The sequence below is a fragment of the Sorex fumeus genome, unplaced genomic scaffold (genome assembly GCF_029834395.1).
Source record: "Sorex fumeus unplaced genomic scaffold, SorFum_2.1 ptg000002l, whole genome shotgun sequence".
Taxonomy (NCBI): Eukaryota; Metazoa; Chordata; class Mammalia; order Eulipotyphla; family Soricidae; genus Sorex; species Sorex fumeus.
Window position 1 is genome coordinate 60710056 of NW_026606059.1, and position 24626 is coordinate 60734681.

A 24626-nucleotide genomic window follows, 5' to 3' on the forward strand; every position below is an offset into this window, starting at 1 on the left:
TGTTCTAACCACAGTGTCAGACTTGGTAGCTTTCTGACACATGTGGCTCCCTGTCACACTTCCCTTGGACTGCCTGTAGGACTTCATTCATTGCATTAATTTGTGTACTTGGTTTATATTACCAGCCTTACTAGATTAAAGCTCTCTTAAGGGAAGATATTATCTTTAAGTATTGCTGTAAAGAGAGGACAATACCTGCCTGGAATAAATGCCTCAGTGTATTAGATGATGAGTATCCCAATGACTGGCACATTGTTTGTTGGGGAACAGTTTATCCCCCGACGTGTCCAGGCACATTACACACCGGCTCTGGGCAGATGTGAGGTGAAGGATCACGAGAGCAAAGAGAAACCACTCCGGAAGAGAGCCGATGGCTGTTCACTTTGTTGTCAAATGCTCATATTTTATACAGGGTCCCAACTTAAGAGGATGGTCCAATCACATAAAGTTTAGCATTACTGACCTATGACCTTTTCTACTCTGCTTTGCCCAGACTCAATCCCAATTAGGGCTAGCTACTGCAGTTAGGAATGACTCGCTAAGTGTAAGTGACAATTCTTGGCTCAGAGTAGGTGACAATTCTTGGGGGGTTGGGTGAGACTCAAGGCTAAGGCCAGGATACCTAGTGCTTGTAAACTGTGCCCAGACATTCCCTACTGGGTCACTATACAGGGACAGGTCTTATCTACTATGCTGGGACAGATCTTATCTGCTCTGGCGCCTGTTGCCATGCTCCATAATTGTTATTGTTGTTGCTTTTGTATGTTACTATTGTTCTAGCAGAAACAGGGTGTCACAATCAATTTTTAAGTGTTTATCATATAATTAAAAAATTAATGTTTGAAATAACCAATAGGTGATGAAGATTTTTTAGCTCTTCCCGACTTTCTTTGAGTTTGTGGGTATGTATGTATGATCATGCTTAATAAAGAATTATTAGTATTTGGGAGCCTTTTTTGGGATCAAATTATATGAATAATGTAGATACTTTAATTATGATATAATTGATATCTGTAATAATATAACAAGTAATTCTAAATTATAATTATATAATTGTCACTGTCACTGTCCTCCCATTGTTCATCGATGTGCTGGAGCAGGCACCAGTAACGTCTCCATTGTGACATTTGTTACTGTGTTTGGCATATCAGAATACGTCACAGGTAGCTTGCCAGGCTTTGCCGTGCAGGCGAGATACTCTCGGCAGCTTGCCAGCCTCTCCGAGAGGGGTAGAGGAATCAAACCTGGGTTGGCCGGATTGGCTGCGTGCAAGGCAAATGCCATACCCGCTGTGCTATCGCTCCAGCCCAATTGTATAATTAACATATTAATAATAACATGTAGAGCCAGAGGCATAGTATAGCTAATAGGCTGCTTGCCTTGTGTGTGGCTTACACAAGTTTGATCCCCAGCAGCCCATAATATCCCCCCAAGCCTCACCAGGAGTCATCCCTGAATGCAGAGGCAAGAGTAAGCCCTCAGAACAGCTCAATGTGGCCCTCAAGTCACAAAAAATAAGAGTAATAAAATTTAAAATTGAAACAAGTACCTACACATAATAAAACTATACATTATATATATGAAATTGCATTACATTATACATAAATGCCAAACAATTTTATTAATTGTTTTATTAATAATTTATTAATAATTGCATTAATTGTTTATGTATAGACAATTATGGCTATGAAACTAATCAACTGACAAATTAAGCCCACTTCCTGGGTCATAATATTCCTTTACCAATTATTTGTTTATTAAATGAATACATTATTTCCATTTTCACGCTCTCTCCGCTAAACATATGAGAATTTGATAACATCACCCCCATAATGCAGTTCCAACAAACTGCATCTAAAAGCGTGAACCACTACAGCATATGTCATGATATTTTTTTTGGTGAATTTGATTTAGGATAAACAATACAATCTGAGTTGAATTCTAATTTAGGTGAAGCTGCCTAAGCAACGCATGTATGAAGTTAGCAGTAGGATCAAATTCTATACGTACGTGTAGTTTCACTTCCCCGTAGGGCTTCACTAGCGGTATGGGCATAGACGGCAAAGACAGCTACCTGATACTCAGTTAATGACATCAAGCCCTTCAACACTGTGGAGGACACACTCCCATCCACCACCACCTGTTCAAGGAAGAGATCAAGGAATGAGAATATGCCTAGTTTACCTGGGTAACTGAAATCAAAGAGCAAAAATCTCTCGAGCAAGAACAATCATTAACTATGTTCTTTTCTGTGTCACATCTTCTTTCGCTCTGTGGCAGTCAACTCTGTGAATCCCACCATGCACTGATGCACCTTTTAAGGACTATACACAAAGTGCCTTATTAAGTCACAAATAATGGAAATGGTGCCTCTGCCAGGTTGTCATCCTCATCACATCTATGGAGTAAAAGTTGGCACAAGATTTTTTTCCCCCATAGAGCTTTGAGAAACATTTAAAAGGTTTATTAGGGGCTGGAGAGATAATACAGCAGGAAGAATGTTTGCCTTGGATGTGACCAACCAAGGTTCAATTCCTTGCATCCAAATGATCCCCCAAACACTATAAATAAAAATAATAAAGGCCCTCCCGTTGATCGTCAATTTGCTCGAGCGGGCCCAGTAACGTCTCCATTGGAGACTTTGTTGTTACTGTGTCTGGCATACCGAATACGGTAGCTAGCTTGCCGGGCTCTCCGAGAGGGGCGGAGGAATCGAACTCGGGTCGGCCATGTTGGCCGCTTGTAAGGCGAACGCCCTACCCGCTATGCTATCGCTCCAGCCCCAAACACTGAGAGGAGTAATTCCTGAGTGCATAGCCAGGAGTAACCCCTGAGTACCACGAGGTGTGGCTAAAAAATTTAAAAAGGAAAAAAAAGTCTTATTATTAGGGGCTGGAGAGATAGTACAGAGGTTAGGATGCTTTATTTGCATGTGGCTGACTCTAGTTCGATCCTTGGCATCCCACATGATCTCCTGAGCACCTATCAGGAGTAATTGCTGAGGGCAGAACCAGGAATAACACCTGAGCAGCGCCAGGTGTGAACACACACCCCCAAAATTTTATTAGTCATGAAAAAAATAAAACAAATGGAAGTACTACTGACATTTTAGTTCAGGTGATTTGAACTCCATGACCTACTTCTCAAACACACATATCTGTATCTATAGATATACATATACAAATAGATATAGATATACTGCCATAATTCACTGTCCACTGTCCTCCCGTTGTTCATCAATTTGCTTGAGCGGGCCCAGTAACATCTCCATTGTGAGACTTGTTACTGTGTTGGCATACCGAGTACATCATGGGTAGCTTGCCAGGCTTTGCCATTCGGGAAAGATACTCTCAGTAGTTTGCTGGGCTCTCTGAGAGGGGCGGAGGAATCGAACTTGGGTTAGCCAAAACATAATTTCAGCACAGGTCAGTCAGTATTCTGATCAGTAAAAGGCAATTGCTTAAAAAAATAAGGAGGGAGTAGATGAAATTTTATTTCATTTTTAACATATTTCCTATGAACTGTTGTATCAAAATAAGAAATAGGAAGGAGCCAAAGATTTAACAACAGGTGTACTCCATTTTGCATCCATGTGTTGACCAATCCCTGAAAAATCTGGCATAGATATTTTATGAAGGCTTCTCTGTTACACCAATCTCCACAGCATCCAGGAAACCATTACTCTGGAGGATTAGACTGTATGACCACATAATTTAGAACATACAGACTTCATTAAATCAGAAAGTTCAGACCACTCCTAAAGCAGAAAGAATACATGGAGTCAGGGGTCCTGAAAAAATAATTAATTACTACAGATTCCTTTTGTTTTGAAATGCATTAGATATAAAATGAAAAATGCTAAAATAAATCCAGCTAGAAATGAATGCATGACCAATTGAAAAGGTTGTTTGATGGAAAAGCAAGAAGAGAAAATATAAATACTGTCATCTGGAAGAACAAGATAATTTGATCATTATTTAGAAATCTATTTCAGTCATATAATTTAAATAGTCTATCATAAGAAAATACCTAATCATGCATAGGTATTTTGAGGTTTGAGGAAACGAAAGGAATGTTTCGAAAATATTGCCTCCATATTACCTCGTCTGGTTTTCCACCCCTGGTAGGATGATATACAACTCTATATTTTTGCACTTTTCCTGGGGCATGGGTCCAGTTAACCATAAAGCTTCTGGCAGTGACTTCAGAAATAATCAGCTCTGTAGGTGGTCCAGTGGGTATAAGCGCTGAGGCTAAATTAGAGAAATATGGAAAATGAAACTTTCCACAGGTATTTCATAGAAACCAAGAAAACTCACTTTTAATATTTCCATCTCTAGATATGTTGATTTTGTTATTCATTCATGCATTTTTACAATTGAATATTTCAGATTGTGTTAGGTACCAATCCCTGAGAATACAAACTATAAAAGATAGTTCTTGACTCTAGGAAGCTTTCTTATGGAATGTTAGCAAAAACAGAAATACATTAAGCATGTGCTTGTAAACGAACTCTTATTTTTCCTTTTTCTTTTTTCTTTTATTGGTTTTTAGGACCACACCCAGCTGTACCCAGTGATCACTCCTGGGTGTGTGCTCAGGGATCACTGGGGAATTGGAGGACCATATAGAGTGCTGGGGATAGAACCCGTGTCTGCCTCATGTAAGGCTAGCACCTTACCCGCTGTATTTTCTCTCCAGCTAGAGCTATTTTGTGTACTTTTTATAAAGATTCTCATACTTAATTCTCAACAGCTACTATTACTATTCCATTTTGCAGGTGAAAAAAAATCAAACTATCCTAAAGTTAAATAATCTTCCTGATAATTTAACATCTGACAATAAGTATCAGAGATAGAACTGATATTTAGACTTCCTGACATAAGACACATTATTTTAAACATCAAGACATACAGCCTTAAAAATGTATAGTCGAAGTGACATCTGCACTTGTTTGTTCATTGCAGCACTCTTTTACAATAGACAGAACCTGGAAAAAATCAGAGTGCCCAAGAACAGATGATTGGTTAAAGAAACTTTGGTACATCTACACAATGGAGTACTATGTAGCTATTAGAAAAGATGAAGTCATGAAATTTACATACAAGTGGTACTACATGGAAAGTATCATGCTAAGCGAAATAAGTCAAAAAGAGAGGGATAGACATAAAAAGATCACATTTATCTGGGGGACATAAAGTAACAAAATAGCAGATTAATACCCAAGAATAGCAGAGATCAGTACCAGGAGGATTACTCCATGGCTTAGAGGCCAGCTGGGCATTCTAGGGGAAAGAGCAGCTCAGATAGAGAAAGGAGCACTAAATAAAGGGTGTTTGGAGGATACTCCCAGGATTGGAGCTGCATGTTGAAAGTAGACTATGGACCGAACATGATTGCCACTCAATGCCTCTTTTGCAGACCACAACACCCAAAAGGAGAGAGAGAACAAAGGGGAATGCCCTGCCACAGAGGCAGGGTGGGATGGGGGGATGAGGGTGGGAGGGATACTGGGATCCATGGTGGTGGAAAATGGGCACTGGTGGAGGGATGGGTATTTGATCATTGTATAATCGAAACCCAAGCACAAAAATTTGTAAGTCTACAATTCTACCTCATGGTGTTTCACTAATAAAAATATAAAACAACAACAACAACAACAAAAGACATACAGACTTTATACTGAGCACTTTAACAAATGGCTAATATCTAAAAATAAAAAGATAATTGAAAGCAATTGACATGTTTGCTACGAGTTAGACACTATGTAAGCACTTTGTGTGGGTTATACACATGCTAACGCAAGTAATAGTATAAAATATTTGTGAGTTATAAAGTCCAATCAATGCCTTTGAACTTTAAGATTTTGTTTTTGAGCCACACTTGGTTATACTTGGTGGTTACTCCTGGCTCTGCACTCAGAAATCACTCCTGGTAGTGCTCAGGGGACAATACAGAATGCCAGGGATCAAACCTATGTTGACCGCATGAAAAGTAAGTGCTTACCTTCTATATTATTGCCTGTCCCAGAACTTTAAGGTTTCTTATCTTCAGAGATTACTTGTCCAAAGAATCTTTAGCAACATGTAATAATGTAATTATTGAATACCAAGTATGCTAGTCACTCTCTTATCAGAAACCACCTAAGAGAGTTTATGGTTAAAGTTGAGCTCTAAAGTTTCATTATGAAGTCAGAGATATTTCTTCAAAACTAGATACAAACACAGTAACAAGAAGTCTCACAATGGAGACGTTACTGGGCCCGCTCAAGCAAATCGATGAACAATGGGAGGACAGGACAGATACAAAAAATAGAAACAAACAGCACTGCACTGTAGCACTGTCCTCCCGTTGTTCATCGATTTGCTCGAGTGGGCACTAGTAACATCTCACAACAAATTGTGAGACTTGCTGTCACTGTTTTTGGCATATCGAATACATCACAGTTAGCTTGGCAGATTTGCCATGCAGGCGACATGCTCTTTATAGCTTGCTGGGCTCTCTGAGAGGGGCTGAAGAATCGGCCATGTGCAAGGCAGACGCCCTATCCACTGTGCTAAAAAAAAAAAAAAACCCCACACTCTAGCTAAAGGACCAAGAAAGAGTGAGCCTACCAAGACAGAAATTTTAGGCAACACCTGCTCTATGCTAGAAAATATCACCAAAATCACCTGTGGGTCTACCCTCACTCACACCAGTGAAGGCCAAATGGGAAGCCAAGAGTTCCACCTGGCCTCTCTGGCTCCTGATCAAGCCGCTTAATGGCCATAATCCCAGAGACTCAGAAACAAATATCGGAACCCAGTGCTTTTGGCAGAAATGCGTCCGGTCACTGCAGTAGGTTACCAGCGATGGGCCACCCCAGGTGGGAACGTGCCTTGGCCTGTTCCCCCTGGCAGCCCGGTTGCTACCATCCTCCAGAGGCCACTGGACAGTCAGGTTTGGGCCTGCAGTGATGAGACATGTGGAGCCTCACAGGATGGGGAAGGAATCGGCCCATGAACGGCCTCTCTGGCTCCTAATCAAGCTGCTTAAAGGCTATGATCCCAGAGACTCAGAAATAAATCTCGAAACCAAGCAGCTTTTGGAAGAAATGTGTTCGGACCCCGCAGTAGGTTACTGTCGCCGGGCCACCCCAGGGGGGAAAGGGTGCTGTCCCTCCACCTGCTCCCCCCTTGGCGGTTCAGTGGCTGCCATCCTCCAGAGGCCTTTGGACAGTCAGGTTTGGGCCCACAGTGATGAGATACACAGAGCCCCACAGGATGAGGGTGGAGCCGGCCCTTTCATCTCCATCCCAACAAGACCCCGAGTCGCTGCCCACGATTGGCCTCTCTGGCTCCTGATCAAGCTGCTTAACAGTCATGATCCCAGAGTCTCAGGAACAAATCTCGGAAGCCAGCAGGTTTTGGCAGAAATCCCTCCAGATTTAAGCATTGAAATTTCGGAATTTCAAAATCACGTGGCCACTACTCCAGTCATGTGACATGATATGTTATCCATAACCAGCAATAGAAAACAAATTGTCTACTGTTGCCTTTTCAGCAGGTCTGAGTGTTGGGGTAAAATCCCAGATAATGATGGTGGGTCTGGGTCAAAATATTGAATGCAATCAAAGTAGAGAGAGAGTAATGTGGAAATCATCTGTCCCACAGGTAAGGGGAGAGTGTGGGATGGGGGTATACTGGGGTTTTTGGTGGTGGAGAATGGGCACTGGTGAAGGTACGGGTGTTTCATTGTATGACCGAGACTTAAACCCAAAAGCTTTGTAACTGCTCTCACGGTGATTCAATAAATAAAATTATTTTTTTTAATAAAATTATTTTTTTAATAAAAGAATGAATCAAAAAGGAATTTTAAAATAGGTTTAGTAAACTCCAGGAAGAAAAGATAAAGAAAACAGAAAAATAAAAACCAGAGAAAAGAAACATGAAACAAAATTAAATGCTTATGTTCAAATATATAAACAACTATATTAAATGTAAATGGTCTGAATATGCCAATTATTTGATTTTTTGTTTGGTTGGTTTTGATTTGGGGCCAGACTGGAAATCAAACCCAGAGCACTCTACTGCTGAAATATATTCCTGGCTTGTTCTGAACATAGCAATTAAAAAGAAGATCGAGTTTAAGAAATATATATATAATAAATTTACACTTAAAAATATGAAAGTTTGTTGAAAGTAAACCCAAAACATCATGTAAACATTAATTAAAATTAGTGGGACTCACTATATTAATGTCAGATGAGACTCAAAATTAACCGAGACAGAGAGGAACATTACATAATGATAACTGGTAAATACACCGGAAAAATAAGAGCATCCTACATGTGCATGCACCAGACAAAAGGGTTAATACTATAAAGAACAAAAACTAATCAAATAACGGGGCAGAGAGACTATGCAGGTAAGACTCTTGCCCTGCTGACTTGGGTTCAATCCCCAATACCCACTATGGTCCCCTGAACACTGCCAACAGTGATCCTTGAGCACAGAGTCAGAAGTAAGCCCTGAGTACTATTGGATGTGCCCCCAAAAATAATAAATAAAAATAAAAGACTTTTTTCCCAGAGGGAGAAACCCATATTCTCTCTTGAACATGTACTTTTATCTCTCTCCCCTCACATTTTTCTAAATAAATTTCTCTTAAAAACCATTTTGCTTCCCTAAAAATTAATAATGAACTAAGAGTTGTAGCACTGTAGCACTGTAGCACTGTCGTCCCATTGTTCATCGATTTGCTCGAGCGGGCACCAGTAATATCTCCATTGTGAGATTTGTTGTTACTGTTTTGGGCACATTGAATACAACACGGGGGGAGCTTGCCAGGCTCTCCGAGAGGGAAAGAGGAATCAAACCCGGGTCAGCTGCAAACAAGGCAAACACCCTACCCACTGTGCTATCATAATAAATAAAAGATTAGAGATGGATAATTTTTACATCTATCTCTCAGTATTGATAAGAAAAAACAGACAGAAAAGACAGTAAGAATATAGAACCATATGAATGAACTGATTCACTGTAAGCATAAATCTTTAAGGTTAAGAAATAAAGCAAAGATGTACATTTCATCATGTTTGCTAAATATAGTACTGGAACTATGTCCAAACATAGTCTATGAAGTAAGGGAAGAGAAGGAAATAAAATGCTTAAACATCAAAAGGAAACAAATAAGATGCCTATTTGCAAGTGGTATACTATCTATGTAGAAATCACCACCCCACCAAATTAGAGAAAATTATCTAGCACTAATTTACAAGTTCAACTAAGATCACAGGGCACAAGATAAACACAGAAAAAAATAATAATGCCTATATATGCCTATTATGCTTACAATATATAGACAAAATTTAAAAACACAATTAAAATAACTTAAAAGAAAATTAAATATTTAGATATAAACAGAAAAATCCTATACAGGACTTGTATAGAACTTATATCCTGAAAACTACAAAATTCTGAGGAAATACATCAAAGATTATCAAAACAAATGCAGAGATTTACCATATTCATGGATTAGAAGAAGCAACATAATTAAGAGGCCTATTCTTCCTAAATTGCTATTTATTGAGAATTTACTTAAAGCAAGTCCTACTAAAATCCCAACATTTTAGGAAAATAAATATTCTAGTATTTATATCAAGAGACAAAGAAAGCACTTGGTCAAAACAATTTGAGAAAGCATAATGTAGTGGAACAACTGTATAATCTTAAGATTGTACCATATTGGAAGAGGGGAAGACATAAAGACTCAATAAAACAGGATAAAAAACTAAGATACAGACTTACACAAATCTAGCTGACAAGTACTTAACTCAGTATGACTTGATTCTAAAGAGATAGCATTTTCAGCAAGTAGTGTTGGCATAATATACATAAGTAGACAAAAGGAAAAAACAGAAAAAAATGAGGCATGCATTTAACTTCAATTATTTTACAAAACTTAGCCTAGACTGTGGGTTTAACTGTAAAGTATAGAACTGTTAGAAGCAATAATATAATGGGTAGGGTGCTTGCCTTCCACACAGTTGACTGGTCAATCCCTGGCATCCCATAAGGTCCCTCAATCCTGTCAGGAGTGGTATCTGAGTGCAGAGCCAGGAGTAAGCCCTGGGCACCACCAAGTGTGGCTCCAAAACAATGAAAATTTTTTAATTTTTTAAAAAATAAATGATGAAAAAAATAAATGATGAAGTAATTCAAAGTCAAACTCCTTCGGGATTGGCAAAGAGTTTCTTAGAGTAGATAACAAAATTTCTAACCATAAAGTGAAAAAAATGATAAATTTTTATACCTCAATGAAATTAAACCATTTTACTCTGCAAAGTCTTTGTTGAAAGGATAAAAGAACAAGCACAATCTGAGAGAAAATGTTGCATACCACAGATCAAAAAGGAACATCAATAGGTCTAAAAGATCGGGTACAGTAATTTTCTTTGCACATGGCTGACCCAGGATGATCCCTCTCACCACATATGGTCCCCCAAGACTTGCCAGGAGTGATCCCTGAGTGCTGAGCAGAAGTAAGCTCTGAGTACCACTTGGTGTGAGCCCCCAAACAACAGAAAATCATATTATTTACCTCGGTACAAATTGAAAATGCTCATAATTCAACTATTCTAATTAGAAAAATGGGCAAAGACATGAGCAAACATTTCACCAAAAATGAGATACAGATGCAAAAGAAACATGTGAAAAGACATTTAAGTTGATTAATCATCGGGGGGAAATTCCAAAACTACAAGGCAAGATCACTACAAGTCTATCAAAATGACTGAAATGAAAAAATAGTCACCACCACAAATGTTGACAATATCTAAAAACAGATCACTTGAACTTGACTGGTGGGAACATCAAATACTTCAGCTATGTTCCTTGGAGGAATTAAATAGAGGAATATAAGCCAATGTGGCTCTAAAGAAATATTAGGAAGAATCCTTGTAAAGATGGGAAGATTCTGTATGTACCTCGACCATATTGCTGGGATTTGTACTGTGGTTTAAAATACGTTATCCTCTGCAGCCAGAAGAAAGAACAAAGTAATGTAATTTGCAGTAACATGTGTTGACTAGAGGATATGATGCAGAGTGAAGTCAATCAGGAGGAAAGGGATACATACAGAATGATCTCTCATGTTTGGGATTAAAGATATAAAGCAAGGTAACCACAAAGTTCTAAAAGCAATACAACTGGATTTGGTTTGCCCCTCATGCCAATTAAAAGTTCATATTTCACTTAACCTATGGAAGAGACCTGACAGAATTAGAAATCAGAAATGAAGACCATGCGGTGGAGGGATGGGTACTTGATCATTGTGTGATTGTAACCCAAACATGAAAGCTTGTAACTACCTCATGAGGATTCAATAAAATTAAAAAAAAATGTTTTAGAATTAGCCCAAAAGTTGACTGACTGGGCTTTCTCAATCCATATATTATCATAAAATTAAAAGTCCTAGTTGCATCTTAAAAAATGAAAATTAAAACCACATTCAATAATATTTGGAGGCATGCGAAGAATTCTATTTGTGGTGATAATAAAGCAAACATGATTTCAGAGGAAGAAACATTTTATTGAATACTTCTAAATAAATTAATTGCGTGATACCAGAAACATATTTTTCAGGGGCCATAGATAGTGTTATAGTCTGGGTCATACCTGACAGTCCTTAGGGTTAGCTCCAGATGTGGTGCAAATGAATCATTCCTGGTGATGATCTAGGGACCATATGCTATATGGGGGACTAAGTTGGGGTCAGTTATGTGCATCTTAACCTCTATACTACATTTATGAATCTGATTTAGTTTTTGATGTTTATAATTTTACTTATTTCATCATGAAGGTACTGGCAGAGGGACAAAGCCACGCGGGTTCTGGGGCCGAGACCTCCCAGCCTACTCGAATTGGAGTCGAGCATCTTCCACCCAGATCCTCCAAATTCCAGTAGGCGGGGGTCACACCCACCACCTGGCCCCCTGGCGCCATGTAATCCCATCAGCGGCCAAGACTCAGAGACTATAAAATCCAGATTCCGGACGAGAACAGTGCAGTCTCTGCCCCCGCGCCTGGGTGTTCCTTCCCGGAGTCCCTTGGAGGGGAGCGGGTTGAGCTTTCCTCCCCGCCCCGACCAGGGCTACGGCAGCCGAAGACCTCCAGGACCAGCCACCACCATGCTGAGACCCCTCTCTGCACACATGAAGGTACTGGCAGATGGACAAAGCCATGCGGGTTCCGGGACCTAGACCTCCCAGCCTACTCGAATTGGAGTTGAGCATCTTCCACCCAGATCCTCCAAATTCCAGTAGGCGGGGGTCACACCCACCACCTGGCCCCCTGGCGCCGTGTAATCCCATCAGCGGCCAAGACTCAGAGACTATAAAATCCAGATTCCGGAACCGCACGGCCGCATTCGCGGCCGCGCGACATCTTAACAGAACTTTTTTTTATGACATCTTATTGTCTCATTCCTACTTTGGACAAACTTGCAGGCTATCGAATGTAGCCTGCCCACAGGGCAGAGTCTGGCAAACTCCCCGTGGCGTACCAAATATGCCAAATACCAGTAACAATGATGGGTCTCATTCTCCTAAATAGCCTTGAATATAATCTCAGGGCTAGGATGAAAGAGACGTTACTGGGGCCTGCTCGAGGCAATCGACGAATAACAGGATGATGAAATGAAATGAATGAAATTTCATCTGAAAAATAATCCTAATAATTTACAAAAATCATTGTAAGAAGAAAAAATTTCAAAGTACTGAACATAATGCTTTGAATCATATTCAATAAGTATTTTTTCAAGTGATTGAGGATTAAAATTACTTTCTATGGCTTTGTTGATGGCATTGGTGTTGGAACATTGTGTGCCTGAAACGGAATTATTACTTTACAAATCATGCCTTAGTAACAAATAATGATAAATATATAAAAATAAATAAAAGCAACACTATTGGAAAACAGATCTACATAATTGGTTGTGGGAAACTGGCTGAAAGGGAGGGTTGTTGGGGTCATTAAGGACATTAAGGAGGTACACTGGTGATGGGTGGTGGGTACACTGGTGATGGGTGGTGTGATGGAATAATGTACATGGGAAATCATTACCAACAGTGTTTTACTCCGCAAAAGCCCAATAAATAAAAAACAGAAAGATATTTTAATGACATTTCATGATCATTAAAATCAACAGATAAAGCAAACACAATCTCCCTCTAAAATGTTTCTTACCATTTTCAGGTAATCCAGTTATCTCAAAACCTGAAGTTTAATTTTAAAAAAGAAAGTGTTTAATGATTACCGTATGGAACCTTCTTCCAACAAAGGCTGCCAACTCACTTTTTACCTTGTATAGTTCAATGGCTCACATTATAGAGTAAAGGATTCTACTGAGAAAGTCAGGAAAAAGGAGAATTTTCATACCACCCTGAGGTTTTTGTAGGGGTAACATCCTAGAACACAAACAACCACTCTGGGCCACACCCTTACCTTTGATCTCCTTGTCCTGTTCTTCCACCCTGGAGCACACAGTCCGGGTCAGGCTCTCCACCACTGTGTGCATGAGGTCGAACTCAGCCACGTTGTACACGTGGGTGCTGTCTGGCTCTGAGGCGATCTCCTGCAGCTCGCTCTCATCTGCGTTTTTAACTCCTAGCGTGAAGGACAACAGGCATCAGGGCTGACAGTCAGGGCACTTTGTCAAAAGACAATCACGAGCCTAACTTGAGTATCACTTAAAGAAACCTTGGCAAACCTTTGGCGGTGTTTTTTCAAAGTCACTTTCAGAATCTCTCGTAAACGATCACATCTGTTTGTTCAAAGTTTATCTGTTTAATAGGGTCACACCCTGCATTACACATCACAACTATCCGCTTTAGAAGGTTATAAAATAAGAAATACTACTGACTTCCAGGTAATTGTCAGGACAACATCAGGATAAGTTCGCCTAAAGTTTTGTTTAAAACGTACCCATTCATTAGTAGTAAAACCCGAGAGTAAACATATAAAATTAATCATCCATTAGTTTTAAGACTTCTACAAGAATTTTATTTGTTAGACAAAAGGGTAGTAAAATAAAAAATAATTCTATCTCTCTGACATTTCTTTCCCAAAGGATATCTAAATAGCTCCAAAATGCACAGCTGGATCTGTATCCACAATAATAAAATAACATGAACCCATGATGAAGCAACAAACCTAATGTCAATAATTTGTTCCATGACATTCTATTGAAACAAACAAGTTTATAGGCTGAAGAGATAGTGCAGAGTAAGTCCTTTGCCTTGCATGCAACCAACCTCAGTTCTATTCCTGGCACCACACATGCACCAACACCTCCAGCAGGAGTTACTCCTGAGCACGGACCCAGGAATAGACCCTGAGCACCACTGCTGGGTCCTAAAAACCAATTCCCTCTCCTCCAAAAAAAAAAAAGAATATCTATCTCTCTTTTTCTCTGTGTCTCTCTCCCTCACTTCCACTCTTCCCATTTACCCCATGCATCTCCATCATCTTCTCAGACAAGAGTTTGACTTCTAAAAACAGCATGGAAAAGAGAAGAAACTGCCACCATGATGTGAAAGGAATATGTCACATGAAGATTTTGCCTGCATCATCTTTGTACCCCCGCACCTACCACAATGCCAGGCACAAAGCAAATAGGCAAATCCTCCTTGAATGAAGCACTGTTTAAACCAAAATTTAAGTAAAAAGTCTAGGAATAGGTTAGAGAATTTTCTTGAGCTTTTTTTTTGGGGGGGAGAGGGATAATTCATTTATTGATAACTTCAAAAGATGTATAGTTACAGTGTTGGAATGTTAACAATTAAATTTGAATTAACAAAGTAACGTTGTCATATGATTTGTTATTAGTTTATTGTCCATTATCACGTCTAAGGATGTGCTGGTAAATGTTTAACAGTCAGATTCCTGCACTGAATGTTGTAATGTTTGCAATGTTCACTGATTCTTCTGGTATAAATACCCGCATCTCAGTTGATTTCAAACTGCTAATACAAACTCATAGAAAGTAAACTTGGAAGAGAGATACACAATTGGTTCTTTCAAATTAGTATGTCTTGGTCCCATACACCACCAAAATAAAAACACCACACATAGACACATACACACACAAAATAATAAGGATATAATCAGTGAAACCAAGACTGAAATATAATATAAAATACAGCCTTCATTTCCCCCCTAAATTTCCTTTCGATTTCTTCTTTGAATGGAATAGAAAGCCTTTATTAAAATTATTTCAAATTGCTTTTATCATAGTAAAACTTATTTCTCCTACTTGAATAATTTTGATTATTTTTCATTGTTTTCTTTATATTTTAGCACTGAAAATATTGCCACTCTGACACTTACTATAAAGCACTGGGTTGATTCTGAGAATAGAAAGATGCAGAAGATAGCCTTGCCCTTTAGAAAGAGTCTAGAGTCACTAAAGGAGTAAGAAAAAGGAAGGGAAAGGAGAAAACAGCTACTATAACCATTTTCTGACTTCTGTAGCTTTTCCCTGATGGGCACTGACAGGCATTAGTAGGAAATAGTGTCTAAATAAAGAACTAATCAGAAATGTATTCTGATGAAATAAAAATACATATAAACAGAGAAATTTTTATGACCTGTTTCTAAATGAGAGAAATGTGAAAAATATACATTGAGGAGATAGATAACTGGGTTTACCAGTAGTCTGAACATTAGAGGATATTTCTAAATTATAGATTCTAGGTCTTTCACAGGCTAAGCATCTGTTTGTAGTATCATGAATGGTATTCATATCCAGAATAGATGTTATACTCAGAAATAAAAACATACCTCATAGTTTGGCAAAACATTATATCATATTTGGAACAAATGCAAGAAGGTGAATTAATTTTAATTGTCCTACATTAAACAAAGAGCAATTAAATATGTAAAACACAGTGAAACAGACCATTCATAAGAGTGAATATTAAATGTCTTCAAAGCACTATTAGGAATTTACTGTGGCATTTTATTTGTATTTCAGTGTTACTTTGCTGTAGCATTTTCACTTGTATTTCAGTGTTACTTGGAAATCAGATTTTCTTTCTGCCAAGAAAATGTCAGTCTCTACTAAACAGAAGAATTTCCCACTGCCAAAGAAAATGTAAACATTTTCATTGAAAGCAAAGTTGCATCATCTAAATATTTTGCAATGTTTCTGAATATGTGTCTATGTACAGCTTTTTGAGCAAGAATTATACCTTACAAAGGACTGGCTTCAAAGAAATAATACTGTCTGAGCTTTATGCTTTCATTAAGTAGCATAGGATCTTAATTCCTTAATAAGATTATTTCTCCCTATACTATAAGAAAAAATGGTAAATTAATTTCTCCCTATTCTACCAGTGAGATTCATTTTTAGATTATCAGTGAGGAAATGATATTAAGGAGAAAATACTAATTAGAAGTGCCTACTTCTAATTAAAACAACTACCTGAATTGAGCAAGCTACTGATACGTTTTATATGGTATCTCATACAATAGGAACATGATACTTACCATCACTTACACTTAAATTTTCTGAAACTTGATAGTTACTTTATTTTCAGTTGAGACAATACTGTTCTATTTCAAATGTTTTAGAGTTGAGTGAAGGTCACATGACTGTGTACTAGAATTAGAAATAAAATCCTGACTTGCCAAAAAGTGTACTTTTCATTACAAATTGGTTTAAGTGGTTTTTGCCTTTGTTGAAATAGAACCATGAATAACACTTACCTATGGCAAATAGTTCTACACCAGACTCACGGAGGTTTCTGGATGGAGGAATAATATCATCTTGGGACTTTCCATCTGTGATTAAAATGCCAATTTTGGATACTCCCATTCTTGCCCCTGCTTCTGGCTTAAAGCTATTTTCAAAAATGTAGTTCAAAGCAAGACCTGGAAAGAAAAAGGAAAAAAAATTATATAAATAATCCATTGCTAATAAAAACCCTCTCAACTGTAAACTCTGTAACTAAGAATGAGTAACTTATTTTCCTAAAAGGGTTTTTATTAATGTGAACTTACACTTTTATGATGAGCTTTTTCCTTGAAAGATCCCATGAGAAACCCCAATTGACCAGAACAGAAGTAAAAGCAATAACTGAATAACTGACTCTTCATTTCAGAAACCAGAATTTTATAAAGAATAATGAACCATGTCTCCAAAGGAAGTCTAACCTGTATAATGTAGAATGAAGTTAGAATACCCTCACCGAAATGATAATCCCAATACTATTACTGTGCTTTCAATTTTGCAAAGTTAATTTTTAACTTCTTTAGAGACAGTGGGGCAGATCCAAAATGACAACTGACTCCCAGATACTTTTCAAATATCCTTTTTCTTTCAGGAAAGAAAAATAATTTTTGAAGTATTATTTTAGTATTTGAATTTAATTTTATTATTAGCTATACACTCATTAGGTTATGATTTAAATGGCAAAGTAATGTTCGTGACTTCAGTATTTTACTTTAAAGTCAATCAAAGGGTCTATACTCCTTCATTGGAGCATGTATAGATCATGCTTGTGGAAGGAAACAGTGAGCATGTGCTAGGATTCAATTTTGTCATGATGCCTTATGCCCTAGGCCATGTGTAATTGTCATCTAAACAGTCTTACATTTCCCATTTGTCTAAACATTTAGCGAGCTAAAGATTCTCTAATATTTTCATGATACTGAGTGATTCCAGAACGTGGTCAAAAGAAAGACCTTCCTTGAAAAAAAAGACCAGAATTTGTTCTCGCTTAAATAGAAAAGTAGCTGGATGAGAAAAGAGGTGAAAGGAGAGAAGGGAAAATTAAGTACAAAGGTTAACATGGTCATGGAGAGCTTGATTGCTTGATTGCTGTCAATCTCAGGAATCACTATCTTGTCTTCAAATCCAATATAATGCTCCTCCAGGAAATGACATTACGTTATATAGGCGAGAAAGAGAGAGAGAGAGATAAAGAGACACAGAGAGACTCAGAGAGAGACACAAAGAGAGATAGACAGACAGACAGAGAGGCAGAGACATAGAGGTCCATTGTAACTCTTTTTTCTTTTTGAACTGTGATTTATGATAGTGTGAATATCAGTGTATTCGTCATATTATGCATTTGGGCCACACCCACCACCACAGTGCCAAGATAGAAGGGCTGGAGATATAGTACAGTAGGGAAGGCGCTTGCCTTTCATGCAGCAGACTCGGGGGGTTCAATCCTCAGCATCCCATTTGGTCCAGTTTGCCAGGAGTGAGTCCTGATTGTAGAGCCAGGAGTAACCCCTGAGCACAACTGGTTGCAGTCACAAAACAAACAAACCAAAAGTGCCAATATACTTCCAGCACGGGTCCTAGGTCTCTTCTCAACTCTCTCCTCCCCCCAACTCCATCCCAGAGATTCAGTTTCATTGGCAGAATCTCAGAAACTCTTTTCATTAGTCAGTTTACTCCATTATTATTATTATTATTATTATTATTATTATTACTTTACTTTTTGGGTCACACCCAGCAATGCACAGGGGCCACTCCTGGTTCTACACTCAGGAATTAGCCCTGGCGGTGCTCAGGGCACCATATGGGATGCTGGGAATTGAACTTGGGTCGGTTTTGTGCAAGGCAAATGCCCCACCCGCTGTGCCATTACTCCAGCCCCTGTTTACTCCCTTATTATGTTTCTTTACATTCCACTTAAAACTGAGATCACTTAGCATTTGTCATTTTCCATTGGACCTCCCTCACTCAGCATGATACTCTCTCTCTTTCCATCCAAACAGCAGCCAACTGCAAAATTCCATCACTTCTTATAGCTGCATAGTATTCTATTGTGTACATATACCACAATTTCTTTATCTATTCATCTGTTGTTGGGCACTTAAATGGTTTCTATAGCTTGGCTATTGTAAATAGCACTTCATGAGCAAAACTTGGAAAATATCTTTTTAATTAATGTTTTTGTGTTCTCAAGGTAAATGCCAAGGGAGCTGGAGCAATAGCCATTTGCCATTGTAGGCCATTTGCCTTGTAGGCAGCTGACCCAGGTTTGATTCCCAGCATCCCATGTGGTCCCCCAAGCACTGCCAGGAGTAATTCCTGAGTACTGAGCTAGGAGTAACCCTTGTGCATCACTGGCCAAAAAGCAATAAATAAATAAATAAATAAATAAATAAAAGATAAATGCCAAAGAGAGGAACCTTGGGTCATATGGAAGTTCCCATTATTATTATTTTTTTTTTTGAGACATCACCACCAGCGAATGAGGATTCCTTTTTCACTGTGTTTACAAGTTTGAGGATAGAACCATCAAAACACTTCATCTACCAGTTCAGTCAATGTAGCATGTTAAATCTAACCAAACAGCCAAATGAAGTCAGTGAGATATCATGCTAGAAACATGAAGTGAAAAAAAACTTACCTGTAAGTGTATTTCCTCCCTTGTATGGTAAATTTCGGACAGCTTCAATCACCTCATCTTTTGTGCTAAAGGCATTCAAGTGCCATTCAATTCTGGGGTCACCACTGTATTGCGCAAGACCTATAAAAGAATGAAGAAAAATGCTGAAATGAGAGGTGGCGCAAAGATTTAGAGAATGATTCCAGAAACAAAAGTGATAAAGGGCCTGATTATTACTATATATACTAATTTTCTCTAATGCATATGACTCCCCAAGCACTGCTAGGTGTGGCCTGGGGGCCTAGAGGATGGCTGCAGTGGTTTGGGTGACCCCTGGGACAACAGGGTCAGATCACCCAATCCTCAGTTCCTCACATTGTATCACTGGCCTGGTTAGTCAAACATCACCCAGAGAGGTCCCTGGGAACTCCTGAGCATTGCTTCAGATTGTCTCTATACCAACACTGCCCCCCAGCAAAGTGAGCATCCAATCACGTGTCTAATTTTTTTAATTTTGTGATTACAGGTAATATGTCTAGATTTTATTTTTATTCTTAAATGAGTAATTTACCTTATTGGCTATTTAAAGTTTACATTTGCTCGAGCGAGCCCAGTAATGTCTCCATTGGAGACTTTGTTGTTACTGTGTCTGGCATATCGAATACTCTCGGTATAAAGACTCAGAAATTAGCAGTTTTTAAAGAAATTTTGGCTAGAATAATCTTAAAAATTTTGGCTAGAATAATCTTACAATTCCTCATGTATTGCTTGGAAACCAACTGTTTCCCAGAACCTCCAGATAAAAACTAGGGCTGTTGGATGCCTTGATTTTAGCAGAATATCCTGACAAGTTTGCCAGGACTTCTCACCCAAATTTGCAATGCCTGTGCCACGCAGTTCATGCCACCATGTAAGTCAGTGATAGAAGATGGTCACAGGTGACCTTTGAGAGTTTGAGATCAGACGCATTTGGGGAGTTTCTCTCCATGATCACTATTTTTCATGGGTGACTTCGTTGATAATCACTTATGTTCCTTAGCCAATCATAATGATTCCCAACCGGATCTTATTTCCTGTCACTGTCAATCAAATAAACATGCACCCAAAAATAGGGGTTTGAGTTTTTGTTTTTGGGGGGCCACACCCAGAGGTTCTCAGGACTTGTTCTTGGCTCTATTCTCAAGCATCACTCCTGGCAAGGGTCTGGGTACCATAAGTGGTGCCATTAATTAAATGTGCACTGACCATACTCACGGATGATTCCCGACCCGTATAATTATCACTCCTGCCCTCACAAAACTGATACTTAGAAACCTTAGAAATGTATAGATCCCATGAAAACTTAGTTTTTTTGTAGAATCACGACTTTTAACTATAAGGTTGAAAGTAGTGATATGCATTTTCGGTAAGCTATGTGTTATAAGCTTTTGTTGTACAAGCAGTCAAAAGCTAGACACTTTAAGCTTTACTTTTCTATGTAACTGTTTATAGGGAAAATGTATATTCTTTCTATAAGTATTCTATTTCTACTTTATATTTTATATTTCTATTAAGAGAAATATAAAATATTTCTATTTTATAGAAAATAAAAATACTCTTTTTAATATCCAATATTTGAATTTAACATTTCACCCTTTTCATCTATTTCCTTTAAGTAAAAAGTAAACTTCTATCTGATAAATCATTTGGGGAGGGAGAATTTGTTGAGCCATACCTTGTGGTGCTGCATTCCAGAGCTCACTGACAGTGTTCAGGAAACCATGTAATGCCAGGGCTAGCATCCAGGTAGGCCATATGCAAGATAACACTTCTATTATATCTCTCTGACCCCTGATAAATTCTCAAGCCAATTGGAACTTTAAATATTTGTCAATAATGGAACAATTATTGTTATTAGGGAAAGAAGATGTTTTCTATACAGAAAAATTTTAATGTGTTCAACAGCAATAACAACATCATAGCAAAAAGTGAGTTGGACTACTTATTGATCCAATTATGCCCATCTGGTAATCTCACAAAAATGGAGACTATAGTTCTGAAAACTGCTATGCAAAGAATTTTGAAATTTCTTAAGAAGCTTCTCAGTGGTTCTACACGAGGATAGCAGATTCCCATTCCCTGGAGAAGACATACCAATCCGTGTCTTCTCTGAGCCCACGTTGAATGCTGTTACCAGGTTTTCCAAGAAAAGTCGAACCAGTCTGAAGTTGAATCTTCCAATACTCCAAGACCCATCCACCAGGATTACAATATCAGCAATAGCTGAAGTTTCACAGAAAAATTTCACTTCTGAAAAGTACAAACCAGAGAATTATCTGTTACTCCTGGAAAAAGTGTTTACTTAAACATCTTTCAGAGAGCTCACTGTGAAGAATATGATGAAATTTCTATTAAAGCAGTCATAGTTTTACAACCTTTCCCTGGAATGCGTTTTCATTAGGAAAAAAAGTAAATGTGGTAACAGCAGCAGGGCCAGTGTTCTGGAAAGAGTTAGAGAAAGACTGGCAGATTCATGCCAGCCTGGAAACATCTGTGTATTTTAGCCAGTGGTGTCTGTGCAAAATCATCCAGCTTTGAGGTTTTCATCTGTCAATTCTTTCCAGGAAAGTTCTCAGCAACACCATGTGGGAGAGTCCACAGAGATAGGAAGATGGATAGATAGAGGCACCTCTCTCATCCAGATAAGAGGTTACAAGAGAGAAATCTGGTCTTTCTGGATGAAGAAAAAGGTAGTGCCTCGCATTGAATGCAAGAACCATACACACAAACCTTGACTAACATAGAAACGGTTTGTGGATATAGAAACTGGGAAAAGAAACCAAGTAGTCCCCTAATTCACATTCTTCTTCACATTGTATACTTGTTACAGTAATATTTTGTTTCTAAATAACTGATTTAGTTGAGATTGCAGTTGGGGCCCATGTTGGAAGCTCAAGGGCTATACTGGGTTCTGTGCTCAGGAGTGACCCTTGGCTGTGCTAGTGTATCAGATGTGGTGTCTGCAAGGGAAGTGCCTTGTCCTATCTCTCCTACCCCAAAAATAGCTAAGGAGGACTCTGTTGGGTTGTAAAACTGGATGATTGTCCAGTGTCTGGAGTGGTTCCTCTAAGCTTTCCACTGAAGGCAAGTCCAGTGGCTGGTGGGTCTAGGGAAGATCTATACTGAAGTAGGCAGCCACCGCCATTAGTATTCACATAGAGTCAAGATACTAAATATTTTTTTTTTCTTTTTGGGTCACACCCAGTGATACTCAGGGGTTACTCCTGGCTCTGCACTCAGGAATTACTCCTGGCATTACTCAGGGGACCAAATGGGATGCTGGGATTCAAACACCAGTCGACTGAGTGCAAGGCAAATGCCCTATCGACTATGCTATCACTCCAGCCCCATACTAAATAAGTGCTTATGAATTCTTTAAAAGGCTATGGCATTCTTAGCGCCTTTAGTAGCATTTCTTTGTACTGTAGTTTGAACTTCCAAAAGACTATTTTGTGGAAACTCATACTGGTACTGGAGGGCCCTGAATATTGTGTGTTTCCTTGTGTTTATTTCATTTTCTTAAAGTAGGCTAGAACATTTCTACTTTTTTCTAGCTTTAGTATGACAATGAAGAATTATTTGAAATATAATTTTTGTCAAAAAACCTAAACATGAGAGTTCACAAGCACTCTGAATCTGGATGTTTTCCCTGGGGAGAAAAATATTTCATCTTCTATTTATTCATATAATAAATCAAAATTGTACTGATGAGGCCATTGTGCTAAGAGAATCATGGTGTTTTTTCATCATATACAAATATGTGTAGAATATTTAGATGCTTTTGCCAGATGGAGGGGAAAAAATGCATTTGCCAGTGAAATACTCACATATTGAACAATGGAAGTTAAACAGTATAGTTTAATTCGAGGCATTTATATTATACGGGGGGGGGGGCACCAAACTTTCATTTTTAAATAACCAAATACAAAACCACCAACTTGGAAGTCAATCATACTGTTTGATACTGAAATATTCTAAAAATACTGCAAGAAGTCATGGGATGGAAATTATTATTTTTAAAAATAAGCAGAGGGGAAGATAATCTTATAATGCCTTTGGGATCTATTTCCCACATTTTTAATGTCCCAAAATGTAATGTAGCTCTCATTCCTTATAAAAACACTGGAGATAGTATTTCACTTTTTAAATTAATGAATGATTATAAAAATACCTTTTAAAATTTTATCTGTGCTTATTTAAAAGAGAACTATAAAAACTATATTCTTTGACATTTTTAATGACAAACTTTAGCAAATTAAAGTATTAAATGTATTAATGATTCACGGTCACTGAGTCTTACCTTATTTTGGAACTATATAGATTTTATATCTTCTGATCAAATTGACTTGAGTGAGCAAAACAAAGACCACTCTTTGTGTGTGTGTGTCTTGCATGTGTGTGGTGAGTGAATACTGGGGCTATACCTGGCTCTGCTCAAGGATTATTCTTGGCTCTGTGCTCAGGAATCACTCCTACAAGCAATAGGGGACCATGTATGGTGCCATGATCAAGCCAGGGATAGCCACATGCAAGACAAGTCCCTAAAGACCATATTTACTGGAAATAACTTCTAAATAGCTATGTAGAAGGCACATGGTATCATTGGTTTTATATTCCAAAGTATAATTTTTCTTTAAGATTGATACATACACATGGATGAACATGGAGGGTATCATGCTGAATGACATCAGTCAGAGTGAGAGGGACAAATAAGGAATGATTGCACTCCTTTGCAATTAATATACATATGTATACAATTAATACATAGCGATAGCACAGCAGGTAGGGCATTTGCCCTGCATGCGGCCGACCCAGGTTCAATTCCTCTGCCCATCTTGGAGAGCCCAGCAAGCTACCAAGAGTATTCCACCCGCACAGCAAAGCCCGGCAAGCTACCAGTGACGTATTCAATATGCCAAACACAATAACAACAAGTCTCACAATGGAGACGTTACTGGGCCTGCTTGAGCAAATTGATGAACAAGGGGAGGACAGTGCTACAGTGCTACAATTAATACATAGAGATAGCACAGCGGGTAGGGCATTTTCCTTGCATGCGGATGACCTGGGTTCGATTCCTCTTCCCATCTTGGAGAGCCTGCCAAGCTACCAAGAGTATCCTGCCCGCATGGCAAAGCCTGACAAGGTTCATGTGATGTATTCAATATGCCAAAAACAGTAACAACCAGTCTCACAG

General features: G+C 38.5%; 1 protein-coding gene across 1 annotated transcript in view; it reads right to left on the minus strand.

Moving 5' to 3' along the window:
- COL14A1 (collagen type XIV alpha 1 chain) overlaps positions 1 to 24626 on the minus strand; it is a 253116-nt gene that overhangs the window by 168390 nt on the left and 60100 nt on the right. Inside the window, exons 6-11 of the mRNA XM_056108162.1 lie at positions 21524 to 21679; positions 19412 to 19531; positions 16749 to 16913; positions 13485 to 13646; positions 4102 to 4253; positions 2011 to 2140 (exon numbers count right to left, since the gene is read on the minus strand). Of these exons, the coding sequence (XP_055964137.1) occupies positions 2011 to 2140; positions 4102 to 4253; positions 13485 to 13646; positions 16749 to 16913; positions 19412 to 19531; positions 21524 to 21679 (885 nt within the window). The remainder of the gene's footprint in view (positions 1 to 2010; positions 2141 to 4101; positions 4254 to 13484; positions 13647 to 16748; positions 16914 to 19411; positions 19532 to 21523; positions 21680 to 24626) is intronic.